Source organism: Embiotoca jacksoni, unplaced genomic scaffold (assembly GCF_022577435.1).
Source record: "Embiotoca jacksoni isolate LCO1_2020_lvr unplaced genomic scaffold, fEmbJac1.0.p SCAF_22, whole genome shotgun sequence".
Taxonomy (NCBI): domain Eukaryota; kingdom Metazoa; phylum Chordata; class Actinopteri; family Embiotocidae; genus Embiotoca; species Embiotoca jacksoni.
This window is the reverse complement of record NW_027185363.1, coordinates 7,517,094-7,542,850: the sequence shown is the minus strand read 5'-3', so window position 1 is coordinate 7,542,850 and position 25,757 is coordinate 7,517,094. Positions and strand designations below refer to the sequence as shown.

The 25,757-nt window shown below is 38.6% G+C and overlaps 1 protein-coding gene and 1 long non-coding RNA gene across 5 annotated transcripts; one reads left to right on the top strand and one right to left on the bottom strand.

The window, feature by feature from the left end:
• The first annotated feature begins 587 nt into the window (after positions 1-587).
• On the top strand, positions 588-23,804 carry LOC138203088 (uncharacterized). 2 transcript variants are annotated; one of them, XR_011178692.1, is made up of 3 exons: positions 588-725; positions 22,611-22,813; positions 23,616-23,804. It is a non-coding gene; the product is annotated as an uncharacterized lncRNA (long non-coding RNA). The 2 variants fall into 2 exon arrangements; XR_011178691.1 differs by having other exon boundaries at positions 22,606-22,813.
• ift22 (intraflagellar transport 22 homolog (Chlamydomonas)) lies at positions 22,721-25,716 on the bottom strand. 3 transcript variants are annotated; one of them, XM_069157668.1, is made up of 5 exons: positions 25,437-25,716; positions 24,918-25,000; positions 24,638-24,724; positions 24,292-24,494; positions 22,721-24,206 (listed from the first exon to the last, which is right to left on the bottom strand). In XM_069157668.1, the coding sequence occupies exons 1-5, from the start codon at positions 25,473-25,475 to the stop codon at positions 24,058-24,060; spliced, it is 561 nt and encodes a 186-aa protein (XP_069013769.1). In that variant the 5' UTR covers positions 25,476-25,716; the 3' UTR covers positions 22,721-24,057. The 3 variants fall into 3 exon arrangements, with proteins under 3 accessions (XP_069013769.1, XP_069013770.1, XP_069013771.1); XM_069157669.1 differs by having other exon boundaries at positions 24,370-24,494; XM_069157670.1 differs by having other exon boundaries at positions 24,918-24,957.
• Between the last annotated feature and the right edge of the window lie 41 nt (positions 25,717-25,757).

Sequence of the window (25,757 nt, the reverse complement as noted above, 5' to 3'; positions counted from 1 at the left end):
CTTTTATCTAGGTAATCGGGTGTTTAATGTCGGCGCCCACCGTACGCCTACCGCCATCTTAAAAAGTACAGGGCTTCCGCCAAATAACAAACATCCTGAAATGACCACTGCTTTGCGTCATTATTTGCTTTTCAGAACAGAAACTGGTTATTTCAAGGCTCTGGTGACCCTGAAACCATAAGTTTCCTCACTCCTCCTCTGTTGTTATTTAAGGAAAACTTCAGTGTTTCCCTTTCTGCTTTCTGCTCTCTCTCTCTCTCTCTCTCTCTCTCTCTCTCTCTCTCTCTCTCTCTCTCTCTCTCTCACTCACTCACTCACTCACTGGGTGTGGTTTGCAAGAGGCAAACTTGTGTGAATGATGTGGACTCTATAGTCATAGTCCACACCCTTCAACTTAAAAAGGAGTTTAAAGGAGGTGGAGCAAAGCATGTCTTGGAGCAGTGTGAGCTTGGACTTGAGCTTGGAGGCTTTTGTAGGCAACATGTACGCACGCTGCGACCTGTGTTGTCTTTGTGCTGCACTCTGACTTTTGGATCTCTTTAGTCTGAGCGCGTAGAGGCATCAGGGCTTTTTTTTTTTTGTTTCTTTTTTTTTTTTTTTTTTTGTCCTAATCTAGCTCCACTCAAAGATGTGTGTAAGTATGGGAACAATTTTTGTATCTATGAAGTTTCAGAAGAGGAAGAAGTTTGCATGTGGTGGCGCTTGGAAAGGTGAAATTGAAAGAGGTGAGGTAGTTTCAAAAAGTTTAAACGGTGAAATTACAAAACTGCATGTCACTTTCTTTATTCAGAATTTAAGATGCTCATTCGTGGATATTCTTTCCCTAAACATCTCAAATTGAATTCATTAGGAGGTGGTTTATGGCTTCTTTTTGGCCTAGCAGACTTCCTATGCCTGCATATTTATAGATACATTAAGTGATTTTGCTGGTTTGCTGGTTGCTAATTTCATCAGGAAATGAACGCATGTGACTGTCTGTACGCGATCGAGGCGACATGACAGCAAGAAAAGCATGATCAGAAAAAAAAAAAATGGTAAAATGTAATTTGATTTTAAAGTTAATTTTTCAGCAGACTGATTTGTTAATATGCAGTCTGCGTACTACAGTAGATTATAAATATTAATCAGATTTCGGATGTACATGGAAGGCTTCGGGTTACTGTCCTGTCTCCGGTTTTATTCCGCTGAACATCTTTTAGTGAGAGTTTCATATAAACAGCTCTTCTATTAAACTCAAAGTATTTAAGGCCCTGTTGCTATACCTTTTGAGAGCATTTTTTTGGCAAGATGTAAAATTTCCATTGTTTGTTCTGATTGTACAATAATTGGCTTCTCCATAATGCGTTCTTCGGCCCTCCACAGCTTCCCTCGTCAACAAACAGCCAATATGCCCAGAGCTACAAAACGCTTTTCATCGGGATCAGTTTCGTGTTTAACTGTATAATTGATTAAGTGAACTTCTTCTCAAAGGTGATTTGGGTAATTCTGAATATGCCGGCAGAAAACGAACAAACAGAATCTAAAACTCAGACCATGTGGCTTCTGTTCTCTCATTTTCAGCTTTTTTTTTTTTTTTTTTTCCTCTTTATCGCTCTTTCTATCGTTCTTCCTCCTCTCCATACGTTGAACGTTGGCACAGATGGAGGAAGTAGCTAGTCTTTTCCACCTGACATCACTTTACAATCACACACGCACACGTCTCACCCAATTCGCTGCCTACCCAGTTGGCTTTACTAGTCTATCTGGGTTTCCTCAGCGAGCAGTAAAAATCGAACTGATGCTGTGCAGAAAACACGGGCAAAGCACAGCAAACTGTGACTGAAAAAACACACCTGCCTCAGTCTATTTGTCGGGGGAGTGCTGAGACAGTCCAGAGTTGGTTAACTTCTCGAACAAAGTGAGGCATTGAACAAAAGACTGGTAGGAGCAGTAGCACGTCACCGTGACAAATTGCTGTTGACATGAAAATACGTCGGTAATAAGTCTGTACTGAGATCATGTGCAGCTGTATTTGATGTGATTTTGCTGGTAATGTGTAATATTTCACACATATTGATATACAAAAGCGTGAAATGTGATTTTCTAAAAAAAATAGTTTTTATCTTAGTGGCATGTCACGGAGGCAAATTTCAGTTCCATTTGGTCAGGGACAGCGTAATAATCAACATTAAATAATAATTTTTTTTTAAAAATTAAAAAACTTCATAACTGTTTTGCTGCTGTTAGAATACTTTTTTTCCCCGACTTTTTAAAACTTGTTTAATGACATTTTAATTTATGAGAAGCAGAAAGAAAAAAACAAAAATACTGTGATCCCATGCAATTTGTGTACAACCTTGCTGTAAAACTACTTTATATCAACACCTGATCTAATAAAATACAACACTTCAGTAGAGGTTCACCGAGACAATATCCAGGCCTGGCTGATTGAATTTGATTGGTCTGATATTAATATGCACAGTGGAAACTTGGAAAAACACCCAAATGACAAATGTCATGAGGCTGCTTTATGGTTCAGTACGGATTTTGTTGTTTATAAACACCAGCTCCAAAAATGTTGGGAGTATTGTGATATTTAGATAAACTTCCTGTAAACGTTCACAACTGGAGTCCAGCAAACAATTCACAGATGAAAAAGAAAAAAAAAAAAAAAAAGCTTCAGTTTTGCAAATAAATACATGTCACTATGCTCACACTATGCTTGCATGAATAGTTCCACTATTAATATGCAATAATGAAGTTCAAACAGCATCCTGGATTTGACAAATTTGATTTAGGAATAAATAGCACATTTACATCGGTAAGGTGCTCTGAGGACAAGTCATGGAAGAAAGAAACAGAGAGCAAGGAAGACAGCTACACTGACACAGGCTGGGAGAAGTGACAGAGAGAAAGAAAGCGGAAAGTCAAAGATCCAGGGCTGAAAGCAAAGCAGGACAGAAATGGAGGAAAACAAAGATGAAAGGCTAATTCTAGGCGGCAGTGGAGTGTTGGAAGAGTGTGAGAGGATTTGTTCTCCTCAGTCTTGTTTACAGGAAGTTCTTTTAAAGTTCCACAGATGGCTGCATTCACAGAAAGGCTTTTTATTGCATTTTTCCAAGCCCCATAAACTCCCTGTACCTTCATTTATGTGTGGGAAACTATGATTGCTGCTGCTGCTTGGCTCAAGGTTGGACTCATCTTGGGGTGTTTTTCAAAGTGAATTGCACGTTAGCTGCAGGTTGACGGTAGACATCACATTCTGAAGAATTCATTCTGTCTTAGACCTGTGTGTGTGTGTGTGTGTGTGTGTGTGTGTGTGTGTGTGTGTGTGTGTGTGTGTGTGTGTGTGTGTGTGTGTGTGGCGTTTATGCACGTCACTGCATGAGTTTGTTTTTTCTGTCATGCTGTCTAATGTCAGTGCTTTTAAGCACAAACAACAAGTTTTCATCTTCTGACCAACGACCACAGCTACTTAAAAATGTCCAACAATTAATTGAAATTTTACTTCATGAAGGTAATTCTGTGAATATAGCTGTGTCCAAATCAATCATATGGTGTATTTTCTTAATACAAAATATATCAATTATATAAGTTATTAAAGTTATAAACTAAATTATCAATGTAAAGCGTAATAATTGTATTTTTTTTAATGAGTAGTAATATAAAACACTATAATAACTAACAGAGCAATTAAACAACAAGGTGGTTGATTAAAATGTCAATATTTCTTCTCATGTTATTGTTTAACTCCAACAAGAAATCATACAGAATAGTAAATCTTTGCTTCTCTAAGCCTCATAAACATTCTGATTTCATTATGCCATTGTAAATTGAATATTGTTAGCTCCTGGACTGCTGGTTAGACAAACAAAACAATTTAACAATGATTTAAGGACTAAATTATAATTGTATTACTCCAAAAAATAAATCACATTAATTAGTAATGAAAATAACTAATAGTGTCAGGTCTAATTTGCATGTAATATAGTACAAATCATATAATACATTCCGAGTAAGTATGATCGCAGTCATTTAAGTTGAGTATCTCTGGGCATCTCCTTCTGCTGATGTGTAGAGCTTCATGTGTTGAAGGCCTGTTTGGTTCCAAGCACCCAAAGCAGTAATTTGTGTTTTCAGTCAAAGCCTAACTTCGAGTCCACAGAGGGCCCTTTAAAAAGTTGTAAAGGCTTACATTCCTCTGGTATCATGTAAAGAGGTAAATAAAGTTAAGGGCTCTTTAAGAGCTTTTTAGCCTCCAGATTCGCTGGGATGTGGGTCTGCAAGAGATTTAGTGGGCAAGGACTTTCTGCACAAGTGATTTGGCTGCTGTAGCCGAACCTCAACCAAATCATTTTTTTGATTTATTTCACAGGCAAATGTAAACCATTTTATGGTGTGTAATTAGGATTATTTTGAGACATTTTTCATTTAGTTTTACACATATGTTGACATTTGAGACGACCTGGAAAAATATATACTTTACAGGTTATGTTTGGACTTGAAAATCTTCAAAGCCAGAGGAGCTATTAAACATGTATTTAATTATAAAAATTTCCCCATTTTCCAGTTGGAGTTTAAACATAATGAAATACTGGTCCATCAGATTTTGATATAATAATTAATAATGACCACAGTGAAAAATAACTAAATTATTTTTCTACAAATTATAAAAGATCAAAGGACATTTCTGGGCAGTTTTTCCTACTGAATACTATAAGAGAGTTATTGTTTGGTCAAAGACAAAAACACAGCTAAAAGTAGTTCATAAAAAGGGTGAAATGATAAGCTAAAAGCACTGGATGATTTCAAACAGCTAAAAGTAATGGATACTAAATTGATAAAGTTAAAAGCTACGAGTAATTTGAAAGATGATGGGTGCTGATGAAAGCGTATTTTTGTTCGTCTAACATTGGAGGTACATCGGGCGAAACAAATTGGGAACCACTAGCCTACAGGATTGTAAGAGAAGCCTGTTAATGTCAGGGTTTGTTCTGACATTGTGTCTTCAGATGATATGCAAATACCTCCACAAACACCACTGGTGATTCTTTTTGCCTCTGGACTGTATCAGTGGTCCTGCAGTCATAATCTGCAGTTAAAAAGCAGCTAGAGGCCATGTGAAGTTAAATCTCTCCATCTCTGAAGCTATTCTCTTCAGTGCTTTTACAGTTCTCACTGTCTCAGCATAGGTCATGTCTCCTCGCTCTGACTTTCCTCTGTTCCCCTCTTCCTGTGTCTGCCTCTCTTTCTGTCCTGCCACTCTCGCCCTCTCCCTGCTAGCCGCTCTTCACACTGAGCACAAAGCCAACTGCAATGCTGGCTCAGGAAACCCTACTCTAGGTTTACAAATTGCATTGCCTCCTTTGTCCACACTGACACGGACACTACAGAAGTTACCACTTGTGCCTCTGGTCACCGAGTCCTCATCCAAACCTTTGAACATTTATGAGCAAATGGCCAAAACTGATCCAAGCATCCAGGAGCGGCAGTGTTTGTAGTTTGGGTTACTGAACGCCACAGGTCAAACTAGATTAAACCAATCATGTGCAAGCCCCAGACAGACCCCGAACAATCATGTGCGCCCCTGGCCTCATCCCAAATAAAGTGTCTAGCCAAAATACTGCACAGCTGAGGCTGTTAAAATCACGGGGTTATCACAAGAAGAGCTCTGACTTGTAGCTCTCCAGAGAATGAGAAGGTAAGCTGAGACGAGCATAGATTGTTAAGCAGTCAGCGAGGGATCCCATACATGAGGTCCATGAGTGTGTTGAGTGTTGCGTTAATGCATTTTTAGATTGAGGTGGCAGCTGCTGATGTTTGGGTGCCTCAGAAATGGATGCGCTCTCAGGCCAACTAGCAGCACTCTAGGTTTCAAGCATACTTTTCTACCTGGTAAAACGATGCAGAGAAAAAGCCATTTTCTGCAAACTTTATAACCGTCATTCTAAAGAACATGTCTGCACTTGTGGAAATAGAGTTTCAGGTGTTATTTACTACTAGGACAGCCCTGCAGACAAGGCACTTAGTGAAGTGAAAAATGTTAAAGGGTCATTGGCTGATGGAGGCTGCTATGCAACCCCCTGCCCTCCCCCATACACCATGTCTTAGAAAAATGCTTGTTTTTGTCATGAGATGACTGCCTTCAAGCTCTGAAGGCTGAGAGGCGCTTCATTAACTGAGCAGTTTTCATCCTTGACTGAACCAAAGTCAGGAGCTTGCATTACAATTCCAAAAATCTGTTAAAAGGTGGAGGTTAAACATGTAAAAGCTTCATTTAAGTTTATTCGATTATCCTAACATCTTCTGTTATGTTCATTAAAATCAGTACAATGGGTTGTGACGAACAGCAGTTGCCATTTCAGTGTTAGTTGCATTGGAAGAATGAAGGGTGGAAAATGAGAGAGAACAGAAAAATAGAGTTTGGAGTGAGTGGAGGGCATTAGTCATGTACGTACATCCTGCTGTTATTGAGTAGCTCAGGCGGTCTGGAGCTCAGCCAGGCCAATTGTTGCTCATTTAGCTGTCAAACAGCCATAACCGAGAGGCAGCCACAGGCAAAGAGTGAGCAAGTTTTATTCTGGTTGAAATGTACGACTATTTTCATGTTGTCATGTGAGTGTGTTTTTGGAGCCATGTGATCAATCCTTTGAGGTTAAAACCAGGGGTAATTCAGATTTCTGTTTTTTTTTTTTTTTTAAAGCTTCACGTGGCTGCGTCTCTCTTTAGTTGTGTCAGTTTTGTCATTTGGTGTCCAAACAAATCCTGCAGATGAAGCTCGACTCGACAGTGTGCAGACTTGTCACTCTTGCCGCAGTGGCACTGCATTAGCGCAGTGGCACTGCATTAGCGCACATCACTACCCGAAATACCCCTTCTGGTTGGTGGTTAACAGATGGAGTGTGAGGGAGATGGAAACATGGATGGAGAAAGGCAGACAGCACCAGGCTATTGAGTTACCGTGACTGGCTGTCAAAGCCAAGCCCAGACACACACTAGCTCATGGCTATTACTGTCAGCCAGCTATGAAAAAAAAAAAAAAAAAAAAAAAGTACCAGATAGAGTAGAGAACTACTGCAGCACTGCGACACAAAATGACATGACTATTTACAAGTAAAGCGATTAGAAAGGGTTCAGTACACTTTAATGTCACGCTGGGGGGCACAAAAACAAGCTTTAAACACAATGCTCACATACAGTAGTATTACTTTTCAAATAAATAAAGCGAATGTTAGCAAACAGTTCCCTTTTTACAAATCAGATGCTGAGCAACGTCATCATTCATTTCAAGTTGTGTCTCTGGCCCCCCCTAACAAATGCAAATCCAACGTTCGCTCTCTTTTTGGCTCCGTTTTGGTCACACCCAACTTCTGAATGAAATATCTGTCCGTTTACCGGCTATATTGTACTATTTTGACCAGCATGCCACTCGCCTAGTGTATACTGGATTTGTGGAACATTTAGGCCGAAAACAACTACCTCTGAAATCTGGAATTGGTACCTGGTGAGAGAAGTGAAGGGCACCAAAAGGTCAGCTGTTAACACCAGACCCAAATTCCCTTCGTGAATATTCCCTTCGTGAATATTTGGGTCTAGACAGACTGAATTGAAGAGTGTTTCCAGGTGTTGCATCCCAGTGTTCATAGACCTCTAGTTAACTTTGAGACAACCGGGGTAGCCTTCAAACAATTAGTATTAACCACCATATGACATATTGTGCTCCAAAACTCACTAAGCTGTCAACAGTAGAGATCGTCCCCCAGTGTGAGCAACGTGTGCAAAGCCATATTGGTAAATGACCATTGTAGACTGTCAAGAAAATTTAAGGATACAAGAAGCATTGTTTGTGTTCTGGCTTCAATTTTGTTATATCTGTTAGTGCTGCTGCAGCTTATCTTTCCTCTAGAGATAAATGATTTGTGGATTTGTCCCTATTAGAAACCTCTTTAACATACGTGATGGTTTAATCCACTGATAAGATAACAATATTGATTATAGCAGCTTTAAAGCAGCTCGAAGGATGTTCAAATAGTTCTTTATTTTATGCTCTAGTTTGTGCTTGTGAAAGCTGAAATATATCACTTTTCAAACACCTCCCTGCTCTTAACACAGATTAAAACAAACTCTCAGTTTGAATGGATCTGTATAAGCAATTCCAAAAGTTATGGGCAATAGCGGCGGAAACATTCAACTTCAAATATCGGTGTCAGAGGGACAGGAAAGCTGCTGTTTACTCTGGACTGGTCACTCACATTTCCTCTTCAATGAAACACTGCGCTGAGATAAATATTTGCAAAGGCCAGCCACATGCCCCCCTTCACTGCTGTTTCTGGAACGCAAAATCAGGAAGCAGTTCAACAGTCTACTGCCTGCTTACGAGGGAGGCTGCGGTCGTCATTTTACTACAACAGTCAACTATAATCAAACAATGAAGACAGTTTGTTAAAAAAAAAAAGAAAAAAAAAAAAAAGCAACGATTCAAAGAACAGAAAACTGCTAACTTTAAACATGCCTAATAATTTTAATCTCACTGTTGAATAGTGAACTGTAACATTAACAGATGCCTTTTTCCTATAAAAAAAAAAAAAAAAAAAATTAAAAAAAAATAATACACTATTGCTGTTAAACCGCATGAAATCTTCTGTTGAAAATCTCTTTTTCCTCTTTTTTTAACCAGTTCACTTAAGTGCTTTGCTACAGGAAGCTGTTGGTGACAAATGCAGGAACATTGTGTATTGTGTGAAAAATGAGGGGAATTTTCTACTATAAATGTAGGTGTAGGCTGCAAACAGTCATATACCAATAAATATAAACTCGTGAAATATAAAAAGAATCTCAACAATAAAGCTTTCAAACTGACTGATTTGACATAATTAGATCACGCTACAGAATATTTTAACTACTAGGTTATGAAGTAATATTTGGTAATGATAAACCACTTTTAAAAGCACCTTGAAAATACAAAATTATGTTGTCAGTAAAAACAATCACATCATGTAGCTAGGAGGACTCAAACACATTATATAAAAAAAGCAGTAGTTAGAGAACTTTTATTCTCTGCTGAACATTTGATAAGTTAGTGATTATTAATTATATACTTTTTATAATGTATATTCTTTTCTTTTTTTTCCCATCAGTGACAAGTAGACATGCCTCATTTGAAAGGGTTTTAAGCCCCTAAAGATTTAAGACCACTAAAACATCACGTAGAACTTGGCTTCAATCAAGTTTCAAAATTAAAGAAGACTTTTATAGGTAAACGCTCTGCTCTGGGCCAGCAAAGGAGCAAAAAAATGTTTATTTAGTTGTGGAAATTTTTTCTAAGATTGAAAGAATTATGAATTCATTATTTGTTCAAATACCTAAAACAACATTTTACATGGAGGTAAGGGTAAGTCAACAACCTGTTACTTTGACAAGTGTTTGTTTCCAATCTACTAAGCGTTAGCTCGTAGCTCACCTAACCTTTAACCAAGTCAGATTTTTCCCTAACTTTGGAGGACTGGCTGTTTTTCTTATACTAGATGTACTGTATACCTCAAAGCTGGCTTCTTCTTGTGTTACTTTAAAAAAAAAAAAAAAAAATTGGTAACATGATTGGTATGCAAGAAAAATAATGAGACCATTTTGCTGATTTAGGGTAAAATTACTCCAGATGCTTCTGTATACGTTTGCATAGTTGCTGTGTGTGTGCACACGAGTATTGAAATATAAGGCCCAACTCAGACAACTGAGCCAACACAGGCCTGCACAGCTCCAGAACAGACGCATAAGCTTGATAGATTACTTGCACCCAATCTCCCGCCACCTGTGCATGTGCCTACAATCACCGGGAGCATATAGATTTAAAATACAGTTCTGTTTGTCCAGGTGCGTCAATAGAAAGAAAACTCCATCAACCTGTGCACACCACAATCATGACGTGTGTGTGCGTGTGTGCGTGTGTGCGTGCGCATGTGTTAACATTTAAAAGTGTGTCCCCCATAATTACATAGTGATGAAGGTTTAAATGTCCTCTGCCGTGCTGATGTGTACTCAGATAGCCACCTGCAGTCTGCGCTCGTTCTCTCCATGTCCTCACCTGCAACCTTCTCTCACCATAACATGCATCTTTTATTTTTCTGTTTTTCTACCGTCTCCCCTCCTCTCCATCCCTTCCTCCTCCTCCTCCTCCTCCTCCTCCTCCTCGGTGTCTGTCTTACCCAACAGGATACTGAATGGTTGGTTTAGCTGGAGGGATTCCTGGCAGAGTGATTTGGTTGTGATGTAATTTAAATCACATTGCCAGGGATTTCCAACCAGCTACAGCTGAAACCCACGCAAGTCTCCAACACCTGAGGGCTGCTCAACAACATCCACGTTAGCATGAACTGACTGCACTCAATGCTCTGACGCATCCTTTCACGATGTGAGCGGGAACCGACACTGCTCTAATGTCTCAAGTTACTGCCAGCAAGGTTTGTCAGGCTAGCTGCTTTCACTCTTTACGCCAAGCTGAGCTCTGTCCAGAGATTTAAAAACAAAACATCTCCCAAGCGGTCCCACTAAAGCTCACTTATTGACACTATATATCCTGTTAGTTTAATAAGTACAAAAACTAAAGGGTAAAAAAAAACCACACAAAAAACCGACATGTTTATTTAAATATAGTTATATTGAGATAATGTGCCAGATGAATTATTGGCCAGGTCCAGTAACTTAAAGTCTTTGTTAGTTTCATGAGAAGGTTTTCACATGAGCTGCAACATGTTATATGTTAAGCTTTTGTGGTGCCAACAGGTGGATTTTGTTATCTTTGGATAGAGGCAGGCTAGCTGCTTCCCCCCCCCCCCCCAGCTCTAGTCGTTGTGCGAAACTAAGATAACCTGCCGCTGGCAATAGCTTCGTGTTATTACAGAGATAAGAAGCGGTATCAAGTAGAGATGGGTGATGATTTTAAGGTTTCTGAATAGTCATTTAAACATCCAAAAAAGAAAAAGGTTTACGGGACTATTGTATTTACTTACATTTCCCCTTGTTTTTACCGGCATCTGGCAGTAACCTGCTACCACCACTGGAAGGTGGCAGAAATGTACCTAAAACTTTCCATTAAGAAACAACAGAAGGACAAAAGCACATAACTACCAGGCTCCAGTAAAACATGTGCAGTACTGCGAGATGAAATGCTACGGTACAAAACATACAAAGATTACTACGACCGCCAAAAAGTTCCATGTTCAACTCCCTCCAAAAAGAGCAAACAAAGTGCGACGCAGTGCAAACTCTGCCATGTAGAACTAGCGTAACCTAAGTCTATCCAGTCATTGGAGAGCAAAGCGCCGGGCGGACCGTCCAGCTACAGATCAGCGATCAAAGACGAGCTTTGTCACTAGAGAAGGGAAATCAGATATTAGATATAGAGAGCAAACAACAGCCTTCATCTCAAAAGGTGCTACGTACAGAATTGCTTCCCATCAGCTTAATGAATCAACATTTTCATCTGACTCTCAGTAAGAAAGTGAATGAGCATATTTCCATTCGAAAATGTACCAAAAAAAAAAGTCACGGCAGATGCTTTCAGTACGAGTTTGGTGGAGGTGAAGGACTTAGCTCGCTCCGTGAACAGTTCAGTGAAAGCCTGTGTTCACAGTGGCTAAGTTCCGCTCCTCGCAAGCCTTTCCAGCTTTTAACTCGGACTGTTGTGACAGCTGTAAGTGTCAACATCGAGGGGTTTTATGAAATTATGAGCCGCTACAGCCCACAACCAGCATAGTAAGGTGATTCATTTCAAGGAAATAAACACAGAAAACGTAATGCTGGACTTTGTGGTTCATCTTCCCACTTCCCACCAATAATAATGAGAACGTCCGGCTATATAGGCGCGTGTTGTACAATAGACATGTTGGTTGCATATCTGACATTCTGTAGAGGAGCTCACAATGTTTTTTCTGACCAAGCCATTCAATTCAAAATAACAAGCTTCTCTGTTACAGTGTGTTAAACAGCTAGACTCAAGGGCATTCAGCAGCAAACTTTCGTTGCTCTCTCATTGTTTCTTTTGCATTTTCTTGACAGCAGACGGAGGACAAACCGCAGCATTTGGTGTGTTCTCCAAGTAGACAAAGATAAGGATTATGAAAAAGAGAGAGAGATGGCAAAGAGAGAAGGGCTGCAGGCAGTGAAGGGTGGTCTTCGTCATACAGGAAGGAAGTACAGGAAATGTCCCATCAGGAAAACAAGTAGCAACGTAATTGTGAACCCTGAACTCATTTACTGTCTGGGTGGTCATGAAAGCAAAGCCCTGATTGTGTTCGTGTGTGTGTTATAAGTGGACACTCATGAGAATTCATGTATGTTGATCACAGTGCTTCTAACATTGTCCTTTGTGCATTTCCCCAAAGCTGACAGACTTTCTTGTTTGGGATGTCCTGTATATTTTACAGCTATGTATAATTTGTCCACCACAAACAACACAAGCTTCTTTCTATCAGTAGCCAAATAAGTCCAACTGTAAAGTCCAATCTAAGTACGACTTCAAAAGACAACTAAAAGAGCAACCACTGCACACTGACCAACATCATTTTGGGATTTTGATACAAGAACGTTAAAATATTGTGTTTAGTCTGGCTTTTAATTAGATTCCAGTTTTTAGTAAAGTAATAATCTCAAAGATTTTTATTGAAGTAATGTCTCTTAAATCACTCTTGCGGAGTGAGGCAAAGCGGTGGTGATTGTCGCATTCGTTTGCATTTTAACAAATTGAACGAGCCGGTTGTCTGTGGCGACATTGCTAGGAAAGTTACTGGCATGTGTTTTATGGCCCAGCAGTGGTTGCTCTGACGGAGGGTAGATGGAGCAAACGCAACATGCTCGCACTTCAACTGCCAACTGATTGACGTCACAAAGGTGTTACCACCTGTTTGGATCTTTGGAAAGAGTTTTGGAACTCCAAAATCACCGCTTGGCACCAACAACAACAACAAAACAATTGAGAGATCTTTGAGATTGTATCTTCAATGTTTTGTTTTCTCCCCTTTAATCCCTTTAAATTTTAATTATATTATATTATATTGACCCTCCGTTCGTATTAAGTGTCAAACTCCTTTAATTAAAGGATTTTTATTTATTTATTTTTTTAATTTAAACTGTTCACAATTAAATCTGTTTATTATCCAGAATAGAGATGTTGATGATGTTGAGTTTTTTGTATTATGTGATTTCCTAATGGCAGCAGCTTGATTAGATCTAAAAACCTGAGCACATAGAAAACAGTCTACATGGCAAGACACAACAACAGATATAAATGAAGAAATATTCTTTGTGACTTGAGTGAACTCACACTTTAAATTGATTTGTAAAAGCCCCTTTTGGGGAGATTTTCTGTCTAATTTAATGTCCAAACTCTGCAGTATGTATGTATGTTGTTTGCTTCCCCTTCTGGTGAAAGCAGGGTGGTGCAGGTGCTTGGGCTCAACCTCCTGTGCCTACTGAGCTGATAACAGTTATATGTTAAAAAAGCACTGGCTCAGTTCAGCAGGAACCGGAGTTAGGCCCTCTAGAAACATCGACGCAGCTGCAGTCAACCGGCATGGATCACCTGTCCGATTAGGATACCGCATTTTGTACAACAATAATCTGCATGTGTAATTAGTGTTTGCCATGTACAGTATATTGTCCTGCATATGTAGCAATATACAGTAGTTGGCTTACCTCCAACTGAAGATGTCATTTTTAATTTACTGTTCTAAAAGGTCATCGGACTATTCCCACTAAGCCTCATTAAGGCCTTTCTCCAAGAACCACCAGAGTGTACTCATCAGAGCAGAGGAAGTGCATAAATGTACCCACACAGCCTCTCTAAATTGAAACCTCACACTGTAAAGCTTGTGATGGAGGAAATCTGCCTCTGTTGGTTTGGTATTACTAAAACATCACAGGAGCAGAGATTTTCCAGTTGTATTCACCACATCGTGCCAATCAAAGGTTCCAGGAAAACTCCTCTGGCTGTAATTTATGTCAAGTGATGCATTTCAATAATTACTTGGCAGTCTCTTTTTGCACTTCCAGCAACATAAGTCAGAATCACGTTTAAAAAGGACTAACAATATGGTTACAAATACTACTGGGAAATTGACTGTTGCCAATAGGTTCCATTAATAAACTATTCACTAAGAATCATTAATGTTTGTTTTAGGTAAATGTATTTATAAGGACCTAAGTATGTGTTACAGGTTAAGGTTTTTATATAAAATGATATTTGATAAATTTGTGAAATACAATGCATTTAACAAGATTAAGAGTAGTCCCTGACCTTTTTAGGTTGCGGCCACGCTTTCAAGTGTCTGAGGTTGTTAACAGTTCAACCAAAGTTTCCATTTGAATAACTGAGGCACAAAAAGCTTCAACTGAGGCAACAATTTGATAAAATATTTTTTTTACAGATCTAATTTGGTATTGCAGAGCTTTGTTGTTTTCTTCTTCCCAAGATCATTAATCATTTAATGACCCCCAGCTAGTCATTGATTGTTGGTCTGTAGGTTGAGAACCACTGGAGTAAATTTCTTAAAAGATGTATGAAGTAGTTTAAACTAGCTGAAGTGTTAGTAGCTACAATATTAATATTCTTCCAGCGGTATAATAAAAGTCACATGGGCCATTTTCTGCAGAATGAATACTATTACTTCTGATACTGAAGTACATTTTCTAAAAACATTTCTGTACGTTTCTGAATGGTGTTAAATTGTTCTGGAGTATTTTTGTATTGCTGTAATGTTACTTATGTACCGAATACTTCTTTTACTACTTATATATCACTTACCCCATCTTACATTATGCTTCCAGGTAATGAGAAAACACAACGCTGCATTTTAAGTGTAAATCTTTGTTCATAGAATCCTTCTGACCTACAAGGCTCATCCTTACTAAAGTTTACTTAAGTTTTCAGACTATCAGATCGGCACTTTTGACGACGGCAAGGACTTCCTCAGTCAGTGGAAATGTTGAGGAGGTTTCAGCGGGGGCTTGTACTGGAACACACTTGTGTATTGGGTTACTTCTGCTGGGTACAAATATAAGGCTGTCTGACCAAACACAGAAAACACTGAGTCACTGGAACATTCTTTCAGTCTTTTTTTGTTTCATCAGAATGAAAGTACACGACACGCAACACAGGCTGGGAGCTGTAGTCAGAAAGACCAGGGGGAAGATCTTTTTTCCCCAGATATACATGTGTATTCTCTATGCTCATATTACAAAGGGGTATCTAATAATTTTGTATGCATTACGAAATAATTTGAATGATTTAGGATGTCTGTCTGAAGTTTAAATACTCCCAAGAAATTACAAAACTGCAAATGCAGAGGTCGGCAGTTTCAAAGTCAAATTGCTATTAATCAGCTTAATATGTAATCACTTCAGAGCAAAAAAAAAAAAGCCACAATCACTTGATCAATGAACTGATAATTTTGTTGATAAATTAATTGTCAGTGGTTTTTGTTATGTTATGACTGACTTTTGGTCTGTTGGACAACAAAAAAAATAAGCTTAATATATTGACACGGGCTTTGGGCAATTACTTTTGTTTAATGATACATTAATCAAGTAAATTATCTGGATGTCAATCAGTCATGAAAATAAATCATTAGTTGCAGCCCTAAATAGTTTGTCAGCTTTAGCAGTAGTTTGGCAAACTCTGAAACCTGCGAGGATGCAAACATGAGCTCCACTTTTTGGCTACTGTTCAGTGGCAACGTGTTGTTCCTCCAACAAGCCCTCCAAACTACTGATGACAGTAATGGCGCACACATGGTAACCAGTTCACTACCAGACCGTGTCTAGTTAGTGAAAGATTATTTTTTTTCCACCTGTCACTTCATTCCAGTAGTTTACCTCTACACGGGGTAAAGACAAATCTGTAAGATACTAACTTTAGTCCAAGTTGAAGCTGAGACAGACACCTGACTGAATAATCACTGATTGCTGTTTGTTTAACCACAACTAACCAAGTTGAAAGGTGATTTTGTCTTGTGTATATATACATATATACATATTTCTGGGCTTGTTTTGCCTTTGTTTTGCCAGTTCTCAGTTGGTTTTGTCTGCTGCAAGCATTTAATGATAATTTCCTTCTCTAATCAAACAATTAAGCACAACATCAAGGTTGATATAAAAAAAAAAAAAGCCCAAAGCATTATTCCAACTTGTAAACTAACTAAGTTCTGTTAATTATTTATAAAAATGAATCATTATCAAATTGCTTTATTGGACAGTGCAACACTTAGGGTACCTTTGCAACTATTTTCTTTGTTCCGGACATTTGGACTTTTCACTTTGGTTCAGACCAAAATTGCAGGTGTGAAAGGTGCCGAGGACCCCGTCCGGCCAAAAGGGCCAAAATTCAGTCCAAGCAAGATCAAACTGAACTCTGGATCATTTTGTCCGCAGTCTAAAAACCCTTTTTGGAGGGTTTGAACTTTCAGCCCAATTACAGGAAGTTTAGAGAAGCTATCGTCACACATTAAACAATAGAAGAAGAAAAAGAACCAGAGTAGGAGTAAAAACTTATCGAAGGAACACGGAGGGAGGATGAGACAAAGTTGTTCACTGTGATTTCATCCAACAAATAAATCAAAACTTAAAAATGTCAAAACTTTTCTGGTTGTAAAGTCATCATAATAATAATAATAATAATAATAATAATAATAATATATAGAGACAAGGAAATTAATGTGTTCATTACTTTTCTGCATTCAAACAGAAAAGGCCACCGGCTGCAAATCTATCTACAAACCAATCAATGTCCAGCATAGGGATGTAAATAACTCGTGCAAAATTGTTTAGTGCGTTCTCAAGATTGCAATGTAAAACCAAAACAACAACAAAAAAAACAAAAAAATCTTGGTTTGGACTTTCATTTGTGATTAAAATCCTCGTTAAGGATTGCACCTGCTTACATTAATCCTGCACTGCATCTTATTGCTAAGCCTGAGATAGCGGTCGACAATATGGTGTATATTAAAAGATAAAAGTGACAGATGTAATGTTTAGAAGCTGCGATGATGTTGCTAGTGTTACATCTTACCTTGCACCTCAGCCTCATGCTTTTCCCCGGTCTGGATCCTGCAGCTATGAGTCACGTACCCGCTTTGTTTGTCATGTGGCCTGTTGTATCAGCACACAAAGGTGATCACATACACATTTATGAACACGTCTGAAACCACACAAACACCACGATTACATAAAGCCCAGTTTTTGTTACTCCCACGGGCTTAAACTGTACTGCACCAAGAAGATCCATACTAGCCAGCATTTTCCCTTTGCTTTGTAACATCACAACATTATTGCGCCACCATTGGAACTTTATCTGCATTTTGCATCTCAGTAAAAACACAGCCATGAACTTGTACTAAATTGATGGAGATGCCAGCTTGCGTGACAACAGATCCTCTCCCCCATCTGAGAGAAACGGCACACACGGCAACAGCTGCATGTGTGAGTCTGTGTTATGCGTGTTGATAATGGAAAAAAAAAAAAAAAAAAATAATAATAATTATTTGAAAGTGTGCGTCAGGCTTCTTTGTGACGGCATCAAAACCAGCATGAGGTTTCAGATTTCAATAATTAAAATAAGACTCGGACACATTCATGAATGACACACCTCAAAACCCATTTCACATATGTGACCAAAACTGTCAAATATAGCATATACTGTTTTTAGATTTAACAAATATGAGTCAGGACAAACCTTAAGACCGTCAGGCTATTTTTGAAGCAGTCTTTGGGTTTAGAATGAAATATTTAACTACAGCATCTGTCACATGACATTAGTGTCCAAACTCAATAAATTATGTGGGACTGAAGAAGCTTTAAAAAAAAAATAAAAAAAAAAAAATAAAAAAAAAAAAAATGCCAAGCTCTGCGCATTTCTGGCATTTTGAAATCTTTTGATGAGTTAGCCATGATGAGAGATGAGATAAATAAAATATCGTCTGAGGCAATTTAAGGCATCTTAAAACAAAAACATTGGTTTATTACTTGTGGCAGACAAAATAAATAAATAAATAAATACGTGTTAGTCTGTTCACTTTGAAAACCCAGCCAGGTGGCAAATAAATGGCAAGCGATCGAAACCTGCGCGCTAATACGTGCAGTAATGGTCGCAAATAAGTAAAGCCTATAACTAATTATCACCAAGAGATTTCTTAAGAGTTGTGGTAAAGAGTCAGACTGCTAACCGTAGCCAGCGTCACTGAGCTTACCTTTCAGTGGGCTTCCTCTCAAAGTGCAGATTCAAGTTTGACAAGAAAGCGTTACACTTTTCTTCTTTTTTTCTTTTTTTTTTCCTTTGCACGCTGTTTTATAGCTGAAATCTTTTTGGTTTCAGTTGCCAAACTTTGCAGCAGATTTGACCGACATCTCCTTTCGGACGGTAAGCGTCTTCACCTTGTGCGTTTGGGGGACAGCCATTAACACTTAACAAACATTTCAAACTAGAAATGAGCTGTTCTTGGTTCTTGTTCTTTTGAGGCAGAAATAACCAAAAGTCTAAAAGATAGGAGCTGCAATCACTTTTGTACTGCTTGTTTAAGTGTAATTCTACTGGTAAAAAAAGGACAGGATGAGCTATAATGTTTAGAATACAACCCCCGTGAATGCTGTTACCACAGACATAAAGTCATGCATACTCATTATGACTAATACGGACAAAAGCAGCAGTATCGAAATATTGTAGCTTTACAAACTATTATTTGTGGGCAATCTGTTACTGACAGACAACCAGGTCTTGGCACAGCACCAGTCTTGAAATACAATTCAGAGTTTGAGAAGACTGCAACTCTAGTGTAGATCAATCTCGCATTCTTAAAACATGGTTCTCCTTTGAACCACAACAAGCTGTGAACCCAATACTAACTTAGTGTTATCAGCAGATTAATATGGCAAACAGCTGCAATATTAAATTAAGTAGACATGGAGACGCATTCAAATATATTTAGGCTTGTTTTGGGTAACCTAATGATTGTGTGGCTAAAATTCACCTTATCCTTTGAGCTCTGTTTTGGTCTCCACCATATCCATATTTGTCTCTTTATCTGCTAAAACGTTTAATGTGTTCACCAGTTACTCTCTAATTTTCTCTACCTACTGTTTTGAGCTGGGTAGTGTTCAGAGGGTTTGTCAGAGTTTTTTATTGAACACATCTGCATGCAGACAACAGGTTGAAATGAGCACACTTACCTGACATGAGGTACAATCATGTGCTATACTCTCTCTTTCTCTATTATCCAACTCTATTCTTTTCTTTTCTTTTTTTTTCTTTTTTTTTATAGTTTCATCCAATTTGCAGAAGCACACAATAATCCTCTTCTCAAGCTGTATGGCCACAAATTCCCACAGATAAAATCTGCAAGTGGGGAAGCGTAGTCTAATCAGAATATATCGGAGATCAAATTTTATGTCAATTGTGAACTGATGTGTGCCTCTGATGGATTATCAGCTGATATGTCAGATCTGAACAGGGCCAGGGAGCGAGAGAAAACAGTCACAGTTGAGAAAATGAGAGGAAACGACTGATTAGGGTAGAGATGATTATTAGAAATAAGAGAAAGAGCCGTGGAGTATAAAAATCTGCTTGGTGTCTGAGATTCTGAAATAGCTACAGAAGAGATTAAAACAAATGACTGTATCACCCCAGTCTTGGCAAGCAGCTTGACAGTAATACACAGATCAGCACACAGAACTGGATTAGGCCCTTATCTGTCTTCATACCCCGGAGGGCCAAGACTCATTAATGGCCTGTACTGCTGCTCTGCCACCAAATGTGTGTTTGTGCTGATTGCCAAAGCTGAGGGAGTGATGTCATTTGTTTTAATCGCATTTGCATGTGTAGGCAATTTTAGACCATGAAAGGCTAGATTTAGTCCGCTGCCTCCGTTCCCGTCTGTCTGTGTTTATTTCTGTCTGTCTCAGTCTGTTTCCATAACTCGCATTATCCTTCTGTTCCAATGTGTGGAACACATAACTCTTGAATGACCTATGTGCTTTAGGGTTTCACGAATATACGGAAGGCGCAAAGTCTCTGACTTTTACTCTTCAAATTGGCTTCTTGTCTTTTCCCACATCAAAATTTCTCCTATTCTCCTAATGCTACTATTTCAAATATTCAGCATGAAACACTGGATAAATATGGCATTTGAAAAGCAGCAACTAGATGTTAGTTTCAATTTTCTGTATTGTCTTCCAGTGTATCCTGTTCACACCTTAAAGAAATTGTTTGACATGCTGGGTAAGAGGCGTCTTTGCTTTCTTGTTAAGAGTTAGATGAGAAATTGTTGTCTGTGCATAAGGAGCTGGAGCTAGGCTAGTTTAGCTTAGCATAAAGACTGGAAATGAGGACATGAGAATCGTCCCCATCTTCTCATTTAACTCTTGGCAAAAAAATTATAAAATGTCAAACTCCTCCCTTTCTGTGGACAGTTTTATGAGTAATTTGTTCTGGGCATTACAACAGCCCAGATTTTGTTTCACAGTTCAACATTTCTGCTTAGTTACTCTGAAAAAGCCTCAACATTAGTAACATAGTCTGCCCCAGTGTCTGACCACATCATACCTGTTTGTAATTTACTTTTGCTTTTATAAAGGCTTTAAATGGCTGTCACATTTACACTGAATGAAATCTAAGGTGACATTTTAATGGTTACTTGAGATGGAAAATTCTTAATTCCTTTTGAAACATTTTTCTTTTGATGATATTTCTCAATAATTCAAGCTGACATTTTTGCTATTTTTGGAAACCATGGGCAATTTAAGTTTAACTCAAAATAAAGTTCTGTGGATTTGAACAGTGTTTCTCTGTGACGCATATGAGGAACCAATGCATCAGAGGCTCGAATAGACCTAAGGCCTTGAAAGACTGCCCCTATTTGGTAAGTTCCAGGTAAATTCAATGCTTTACATTAAAGTGCGTTCAGCAACAAGTTACATGAGAATATGAAAATATAGGAATGCACAGCACTCTTCCACCCATCCTCCGTTAGAGAAACCGCACAGGTTAAATACAAGTTCCTTTCAACTAGTGGGTTTTTTTTCGGAACACAAGGTAGTTCAGTGTTTTTCCTGAGTTTTAGGCGTAGATAGCCTCCAGTTCTGTATCTCTACAACTCCTTTCAGTATTGTAACACATCCTTAAATGAGAGAGAGAGAGATTTGGAAAATGGGATGAGAAAATCTTTAGAAGTTATCATTAAACTTCTCAATTTGTTCATTAACACTCACAACCGTCTAAAAAATGTCCAATTTAAAGATGTTCATGCTCGTGCTACTAGGAGGTGTTGTCTTCGGGACATCATGCAGGCATCTGGTGCAGTAAATTAGCTAAATGTTTAAAATTGTAAATGAAGCAGCTAGCACCAGCCGTTGGGTGTTTGTCTGGGAAATAATCTCTTCTCCCTTCTTGATGGTACATTGTTATTGCACCGGTGTCTTGTTTCATGTGGGTTTCAGGGTGAGATAGAAGAGAGTGAGTAATGATTTAGTCATCCATGAAATACATAACAATTACACGCACACACATACAATGTTGACACATTTTATTGCCTGTTACGCCTTTCTTTCCTTGACTTTCACACAATGCACACACTGCGATAGTGATCCTGTAATTATCCAATGTGTGTGGCCATTTTGGAACTTTAGTCGAACAAATACAGCACCGAGGCATATCAGGGTGTGTTCTTTAAGTCTTATTTGTTCTTCTGGTTAATCTTTATGTGCGCTGCCTGTTAGTAGATTAAGCGTTGATAATTAAATAATAATTGAAGTATTTTCCTTTGTTTGAAAAAATAATTATTCAAGCCACCTTACTGAGTTTGATTGGAATCTGTCCAAATTTAAAACTTAATTGTTTGGTTTCTCTGCTGCACTTTTATTTTCTTTATTATTATTATTTTATTTGTCACGGTCCAGCTCAAAAGCCATGACAAAACTGAAGAGACGCAGGTTGAAGGCCAAACAGAACTACTTTATTAAAACTTAAACAAAGTTAAACGCAAAAGAACAAAGGAACACATATGATGTGTGGTAGTCAGTTAAGTCAATAAGGAGATGGATGGATGGATGGATGGATGGGTGAGTAGTATGGTGTGAAGCTGTGTTATGTGGCATGACAAAAACATGCGTGTGAGTGGAGAAGTCTCTCTGAAGGAAAGAAGGGTGGAGACTTCATGATGTGGAGACACCGGGCCCAGGTGTCCCCAATCAGTCTGATGGCTGGCTCCAGCCTCCTACAACACAGAGCTAGAGTGTATAGATCAAAAACAGGCCGGCCATTGCATATTTTATTTTAAAATATGGTGCATTTCTTCATTTTATACTTTCAAAGAACTTTGAAAAGTCTCTGTTTGAGGGTATACAAATGCAAATAAAGTGGCCTTGGTTTGCCTTTTTCTGGTTTATGAAATAATAGATCAATCTATGGCTACAAGTCAAGTATATAACAAAACTTTATTTGGCCTATTTTCTAACTTCTGCTTTTATTTAGAAAATAAATAAAGTCTTCTTTATTTAGAAAAGTCCATGATCAATTTCACATTTTGCTTCTATTTTGAAATTAACGACCCGGAAACCATTTTTTTCCTTCTTTCCTCGGGTTTCCAGTACAGATCGAGCACACTCTGGTGCCTTGGGAAGGCTTACTATGGCTCTGGCAGTTCAGAAAGTTGTTGCCAAAGTGCCTGCATTAGTCGACGCTACGACACTGACACCGAGCTGGAAAGGACCTCATGAAGTCACGGGTTTGAGCCCCGCCAAGGTAACACACATGGATCATGATTCACGGTTCACGGAGGGGGGAGTCCCTCTAAGGGTAAGCTACACAGTTCACACAGAGCTCACAATTTCAGGTTTCGTGTTATACATGCAGTCATACTAATACCAAACTAAAGGTCAATAACAATACAAAAACCCTAATATAAAATATTTAATACAAAATAATAACCCATTAGTACATTTTAATGCTATAGTATGACTTTTTTTGGTTCATATTTCGGACGACATGCTGTAGTATGACAGTGGTGCAGTGGTTAGAGCAGTTGCCTCAGTGAGAAGTAACTGGGTTCGATTGCAACTTGAGGCATGCATGTCAGTTCAGAAAAAGGTCATACTCCAAAAAGTGTGACAAAATTCATGCTGTACGTCGTCCAAAATATTCAAAAAAAAGTCATACTATAGCATGTCGTCCAAAAAGTGAGTCAAAATGTATTATTGTACGTAGTATATAGTATAGCCAGGGCGTTTCGGCTAAGTTTGATGTTTCGCTGTGACTCAGGAAGTTGATGTTTAAGGTCAAACCTCACGAAACTTTGCGTCAGGCACCAACTGTCATGAGTTTTTGGAGATGTTAAAACCGCAAAAAAAAGGCAATTTATTTTAAGGAACAATAAGGAACAAGATCGAGAAAAAAATTTAAACTGCAAGGGGCAATATGCGGACCCTCGCGTGCTGCACGTTGGGGAGCCGGCGGCCCCGACCCGTTGGGTCACTGCTTGCAGTTTTAATTGCAACCGACACTTGTCTCATGCAAATATAGCTTATCATAAATCTGTCTCTAATTCGAGAGCCTGTCAAAGTTTACTTGAATAAAAGCTGTTTTATTTTGTTTGTCACAGGATGCTTTAAGGAATGGACTCGTAACCACCGAGGTTCTAATGTGGTTCTACATTGGAGAATGCATCGGCAAAGGAGGCATTATTGGATACGATGTCTAAATGTTGAACTTTTCTTTCTCCCTTTAAACTGTTGATCATCACATTCTCAACAAACTACCCCAAATTTTCAAATAAACAGATGTTTGTAATGAGAGGAGAAGATTTTGTGTCTCCTGATTTCCAGAGTGAGTTGGGATATATTTTATTCACAAAAAGACTTACAAAAATGCAAAAAACAGAACGACACGAGAACGCCTGACTGTAGGAAAATATTAAAGGTTGCAAGATGATTCATGCTCAGCTGATTGGCAGCGAAAATGTACAAATAACTTAAAAATAAGAAGTATTGCAGATGCCAACAAAATATGTCTTCATTAAGCTGCATATTCTATACATTTTACTGCTATGTAATGATGGACATCTCCTCCCGTTCTCGACTCTCCGACATTGTATTTACAACATTTCCCAAGTATCTGCAGAAAGCTTGCCTCGCTTCCTCGGGTTCCTCTTCCAGGTTGGAGTGAATAAGCGGCAGTCTGGTCAGATGTGAGGCTGCATCACAGAAAGTGAATATGTTAGCCCAAAAATCCTAATAATAACTCATACAACAGCTTTAGGGGGACTGCAGGGAGATTACCTAAAGGCAGCCGTCCATCTTCAACTGCGCTGCCGGGCTTGTGGTGAGCTATGAGGAGACACTGGTTGTCATGCAAACCTTGAGAGGAGATGAACATCGAATGCCACGTCTCAATTTCTTTGAGGTGACTGGGGATGTCCGGGTTAAAGATGATCGCCACGCCGCTGGAGTCCTTCATGAGAGCAGGCCAGCATGATTCAAATCTGTATGAAGAGAATCCACTGCATCAGCATCAAAGCATTATACATAACAAGGGAAACAAACAATGGAAAGTAATGAGACCTTTCTGAAATATCACAAGAAGGGAAAGGAATTTGTTAACCGTGTTCATGATATTTAAACTCACTTGAAATCCCCCGAACAGTCCCAAAGTTCAACCTCGCATGTCTTGTTGTCACCGCTGCCCTTAGGCTGTGATTCAAATTCCAGTATCCTTGAAACGGTAAAAAGTGACAGCGTTTACTTTTCGTGAACATAAAAACGAATACTTCTCGAGGAAAGACAGATATTATGTTGCATTAATCAAGAATTTTGTAAGATTTGTAAGAATTTTATTCCCATTTTCTCAGGGCCGTAAATGTGGGAGCATCATGTGGAAAGCAGTAAAGTTGTCACGGGCTTTGTACCTGACTCCTTGAGTTGGTCTGTATTCACCTCCCACGTTTTCTGTTGTGTCAGAGAGAAAATTTGAAAGAATCGTTTTCCCGCTCTGAAAAATAGGCAGACAGATGGCTTTAAAATAGTCCCATTGGTTTGAATGAAAGCTAACACATTAACTCAAGATCAGAGATTGAAAATACCTTTTCTACAATAACTACTCTATTGTACTTTTAAGAACGAGCTTGAGGTACTTCGACTTTATTATTCCACATTTCCACAAGTGTTTCTGAGGGATCTATTGCAATTTACTTCACTATTCTTGTCTGACAATTGTAGCAAATGCTTATTTTACAGATAAAGCTTTTTATCATAACCCTGTGAAAAATAATGCATTTAAGTAATTATAAACACACTTGTGCTGCGCATGGCCAGCAATATCAGCTAACGTGACTAATGCACCTTTAACAATTTTGACTATTAACGACCCGTCGTTATCTGAAAGTTAAAATTACGCGAGCTACAACATAAGATAAGCATTTACTCACCTCATTGGGACCAACAAAAAGTATTTTTGCTTTGAACATTTCCACTCAACGGAAGCTGAGCATTAGCTGCCCAGCTAACTTTGATTAAAGAAGCTCCGGCAATGCTAAGCAATAGCGCTGAATTAAGGTAAATGACACTCAGAGAGACTTAGCTGAATATAGATTTAAACAACGATGTAAAACGACGCAATGAAAGGCACCAAAAAAAAAGAAAAAAGTCTTAAATCGTAAATCGATGTTACAAGAGAACGCTTTTCCAGATACCGTGAAGTAAACTTCCTTTTCGTTTCTATGGTTTCAGCCAGTTAACCTCTTTTCTTC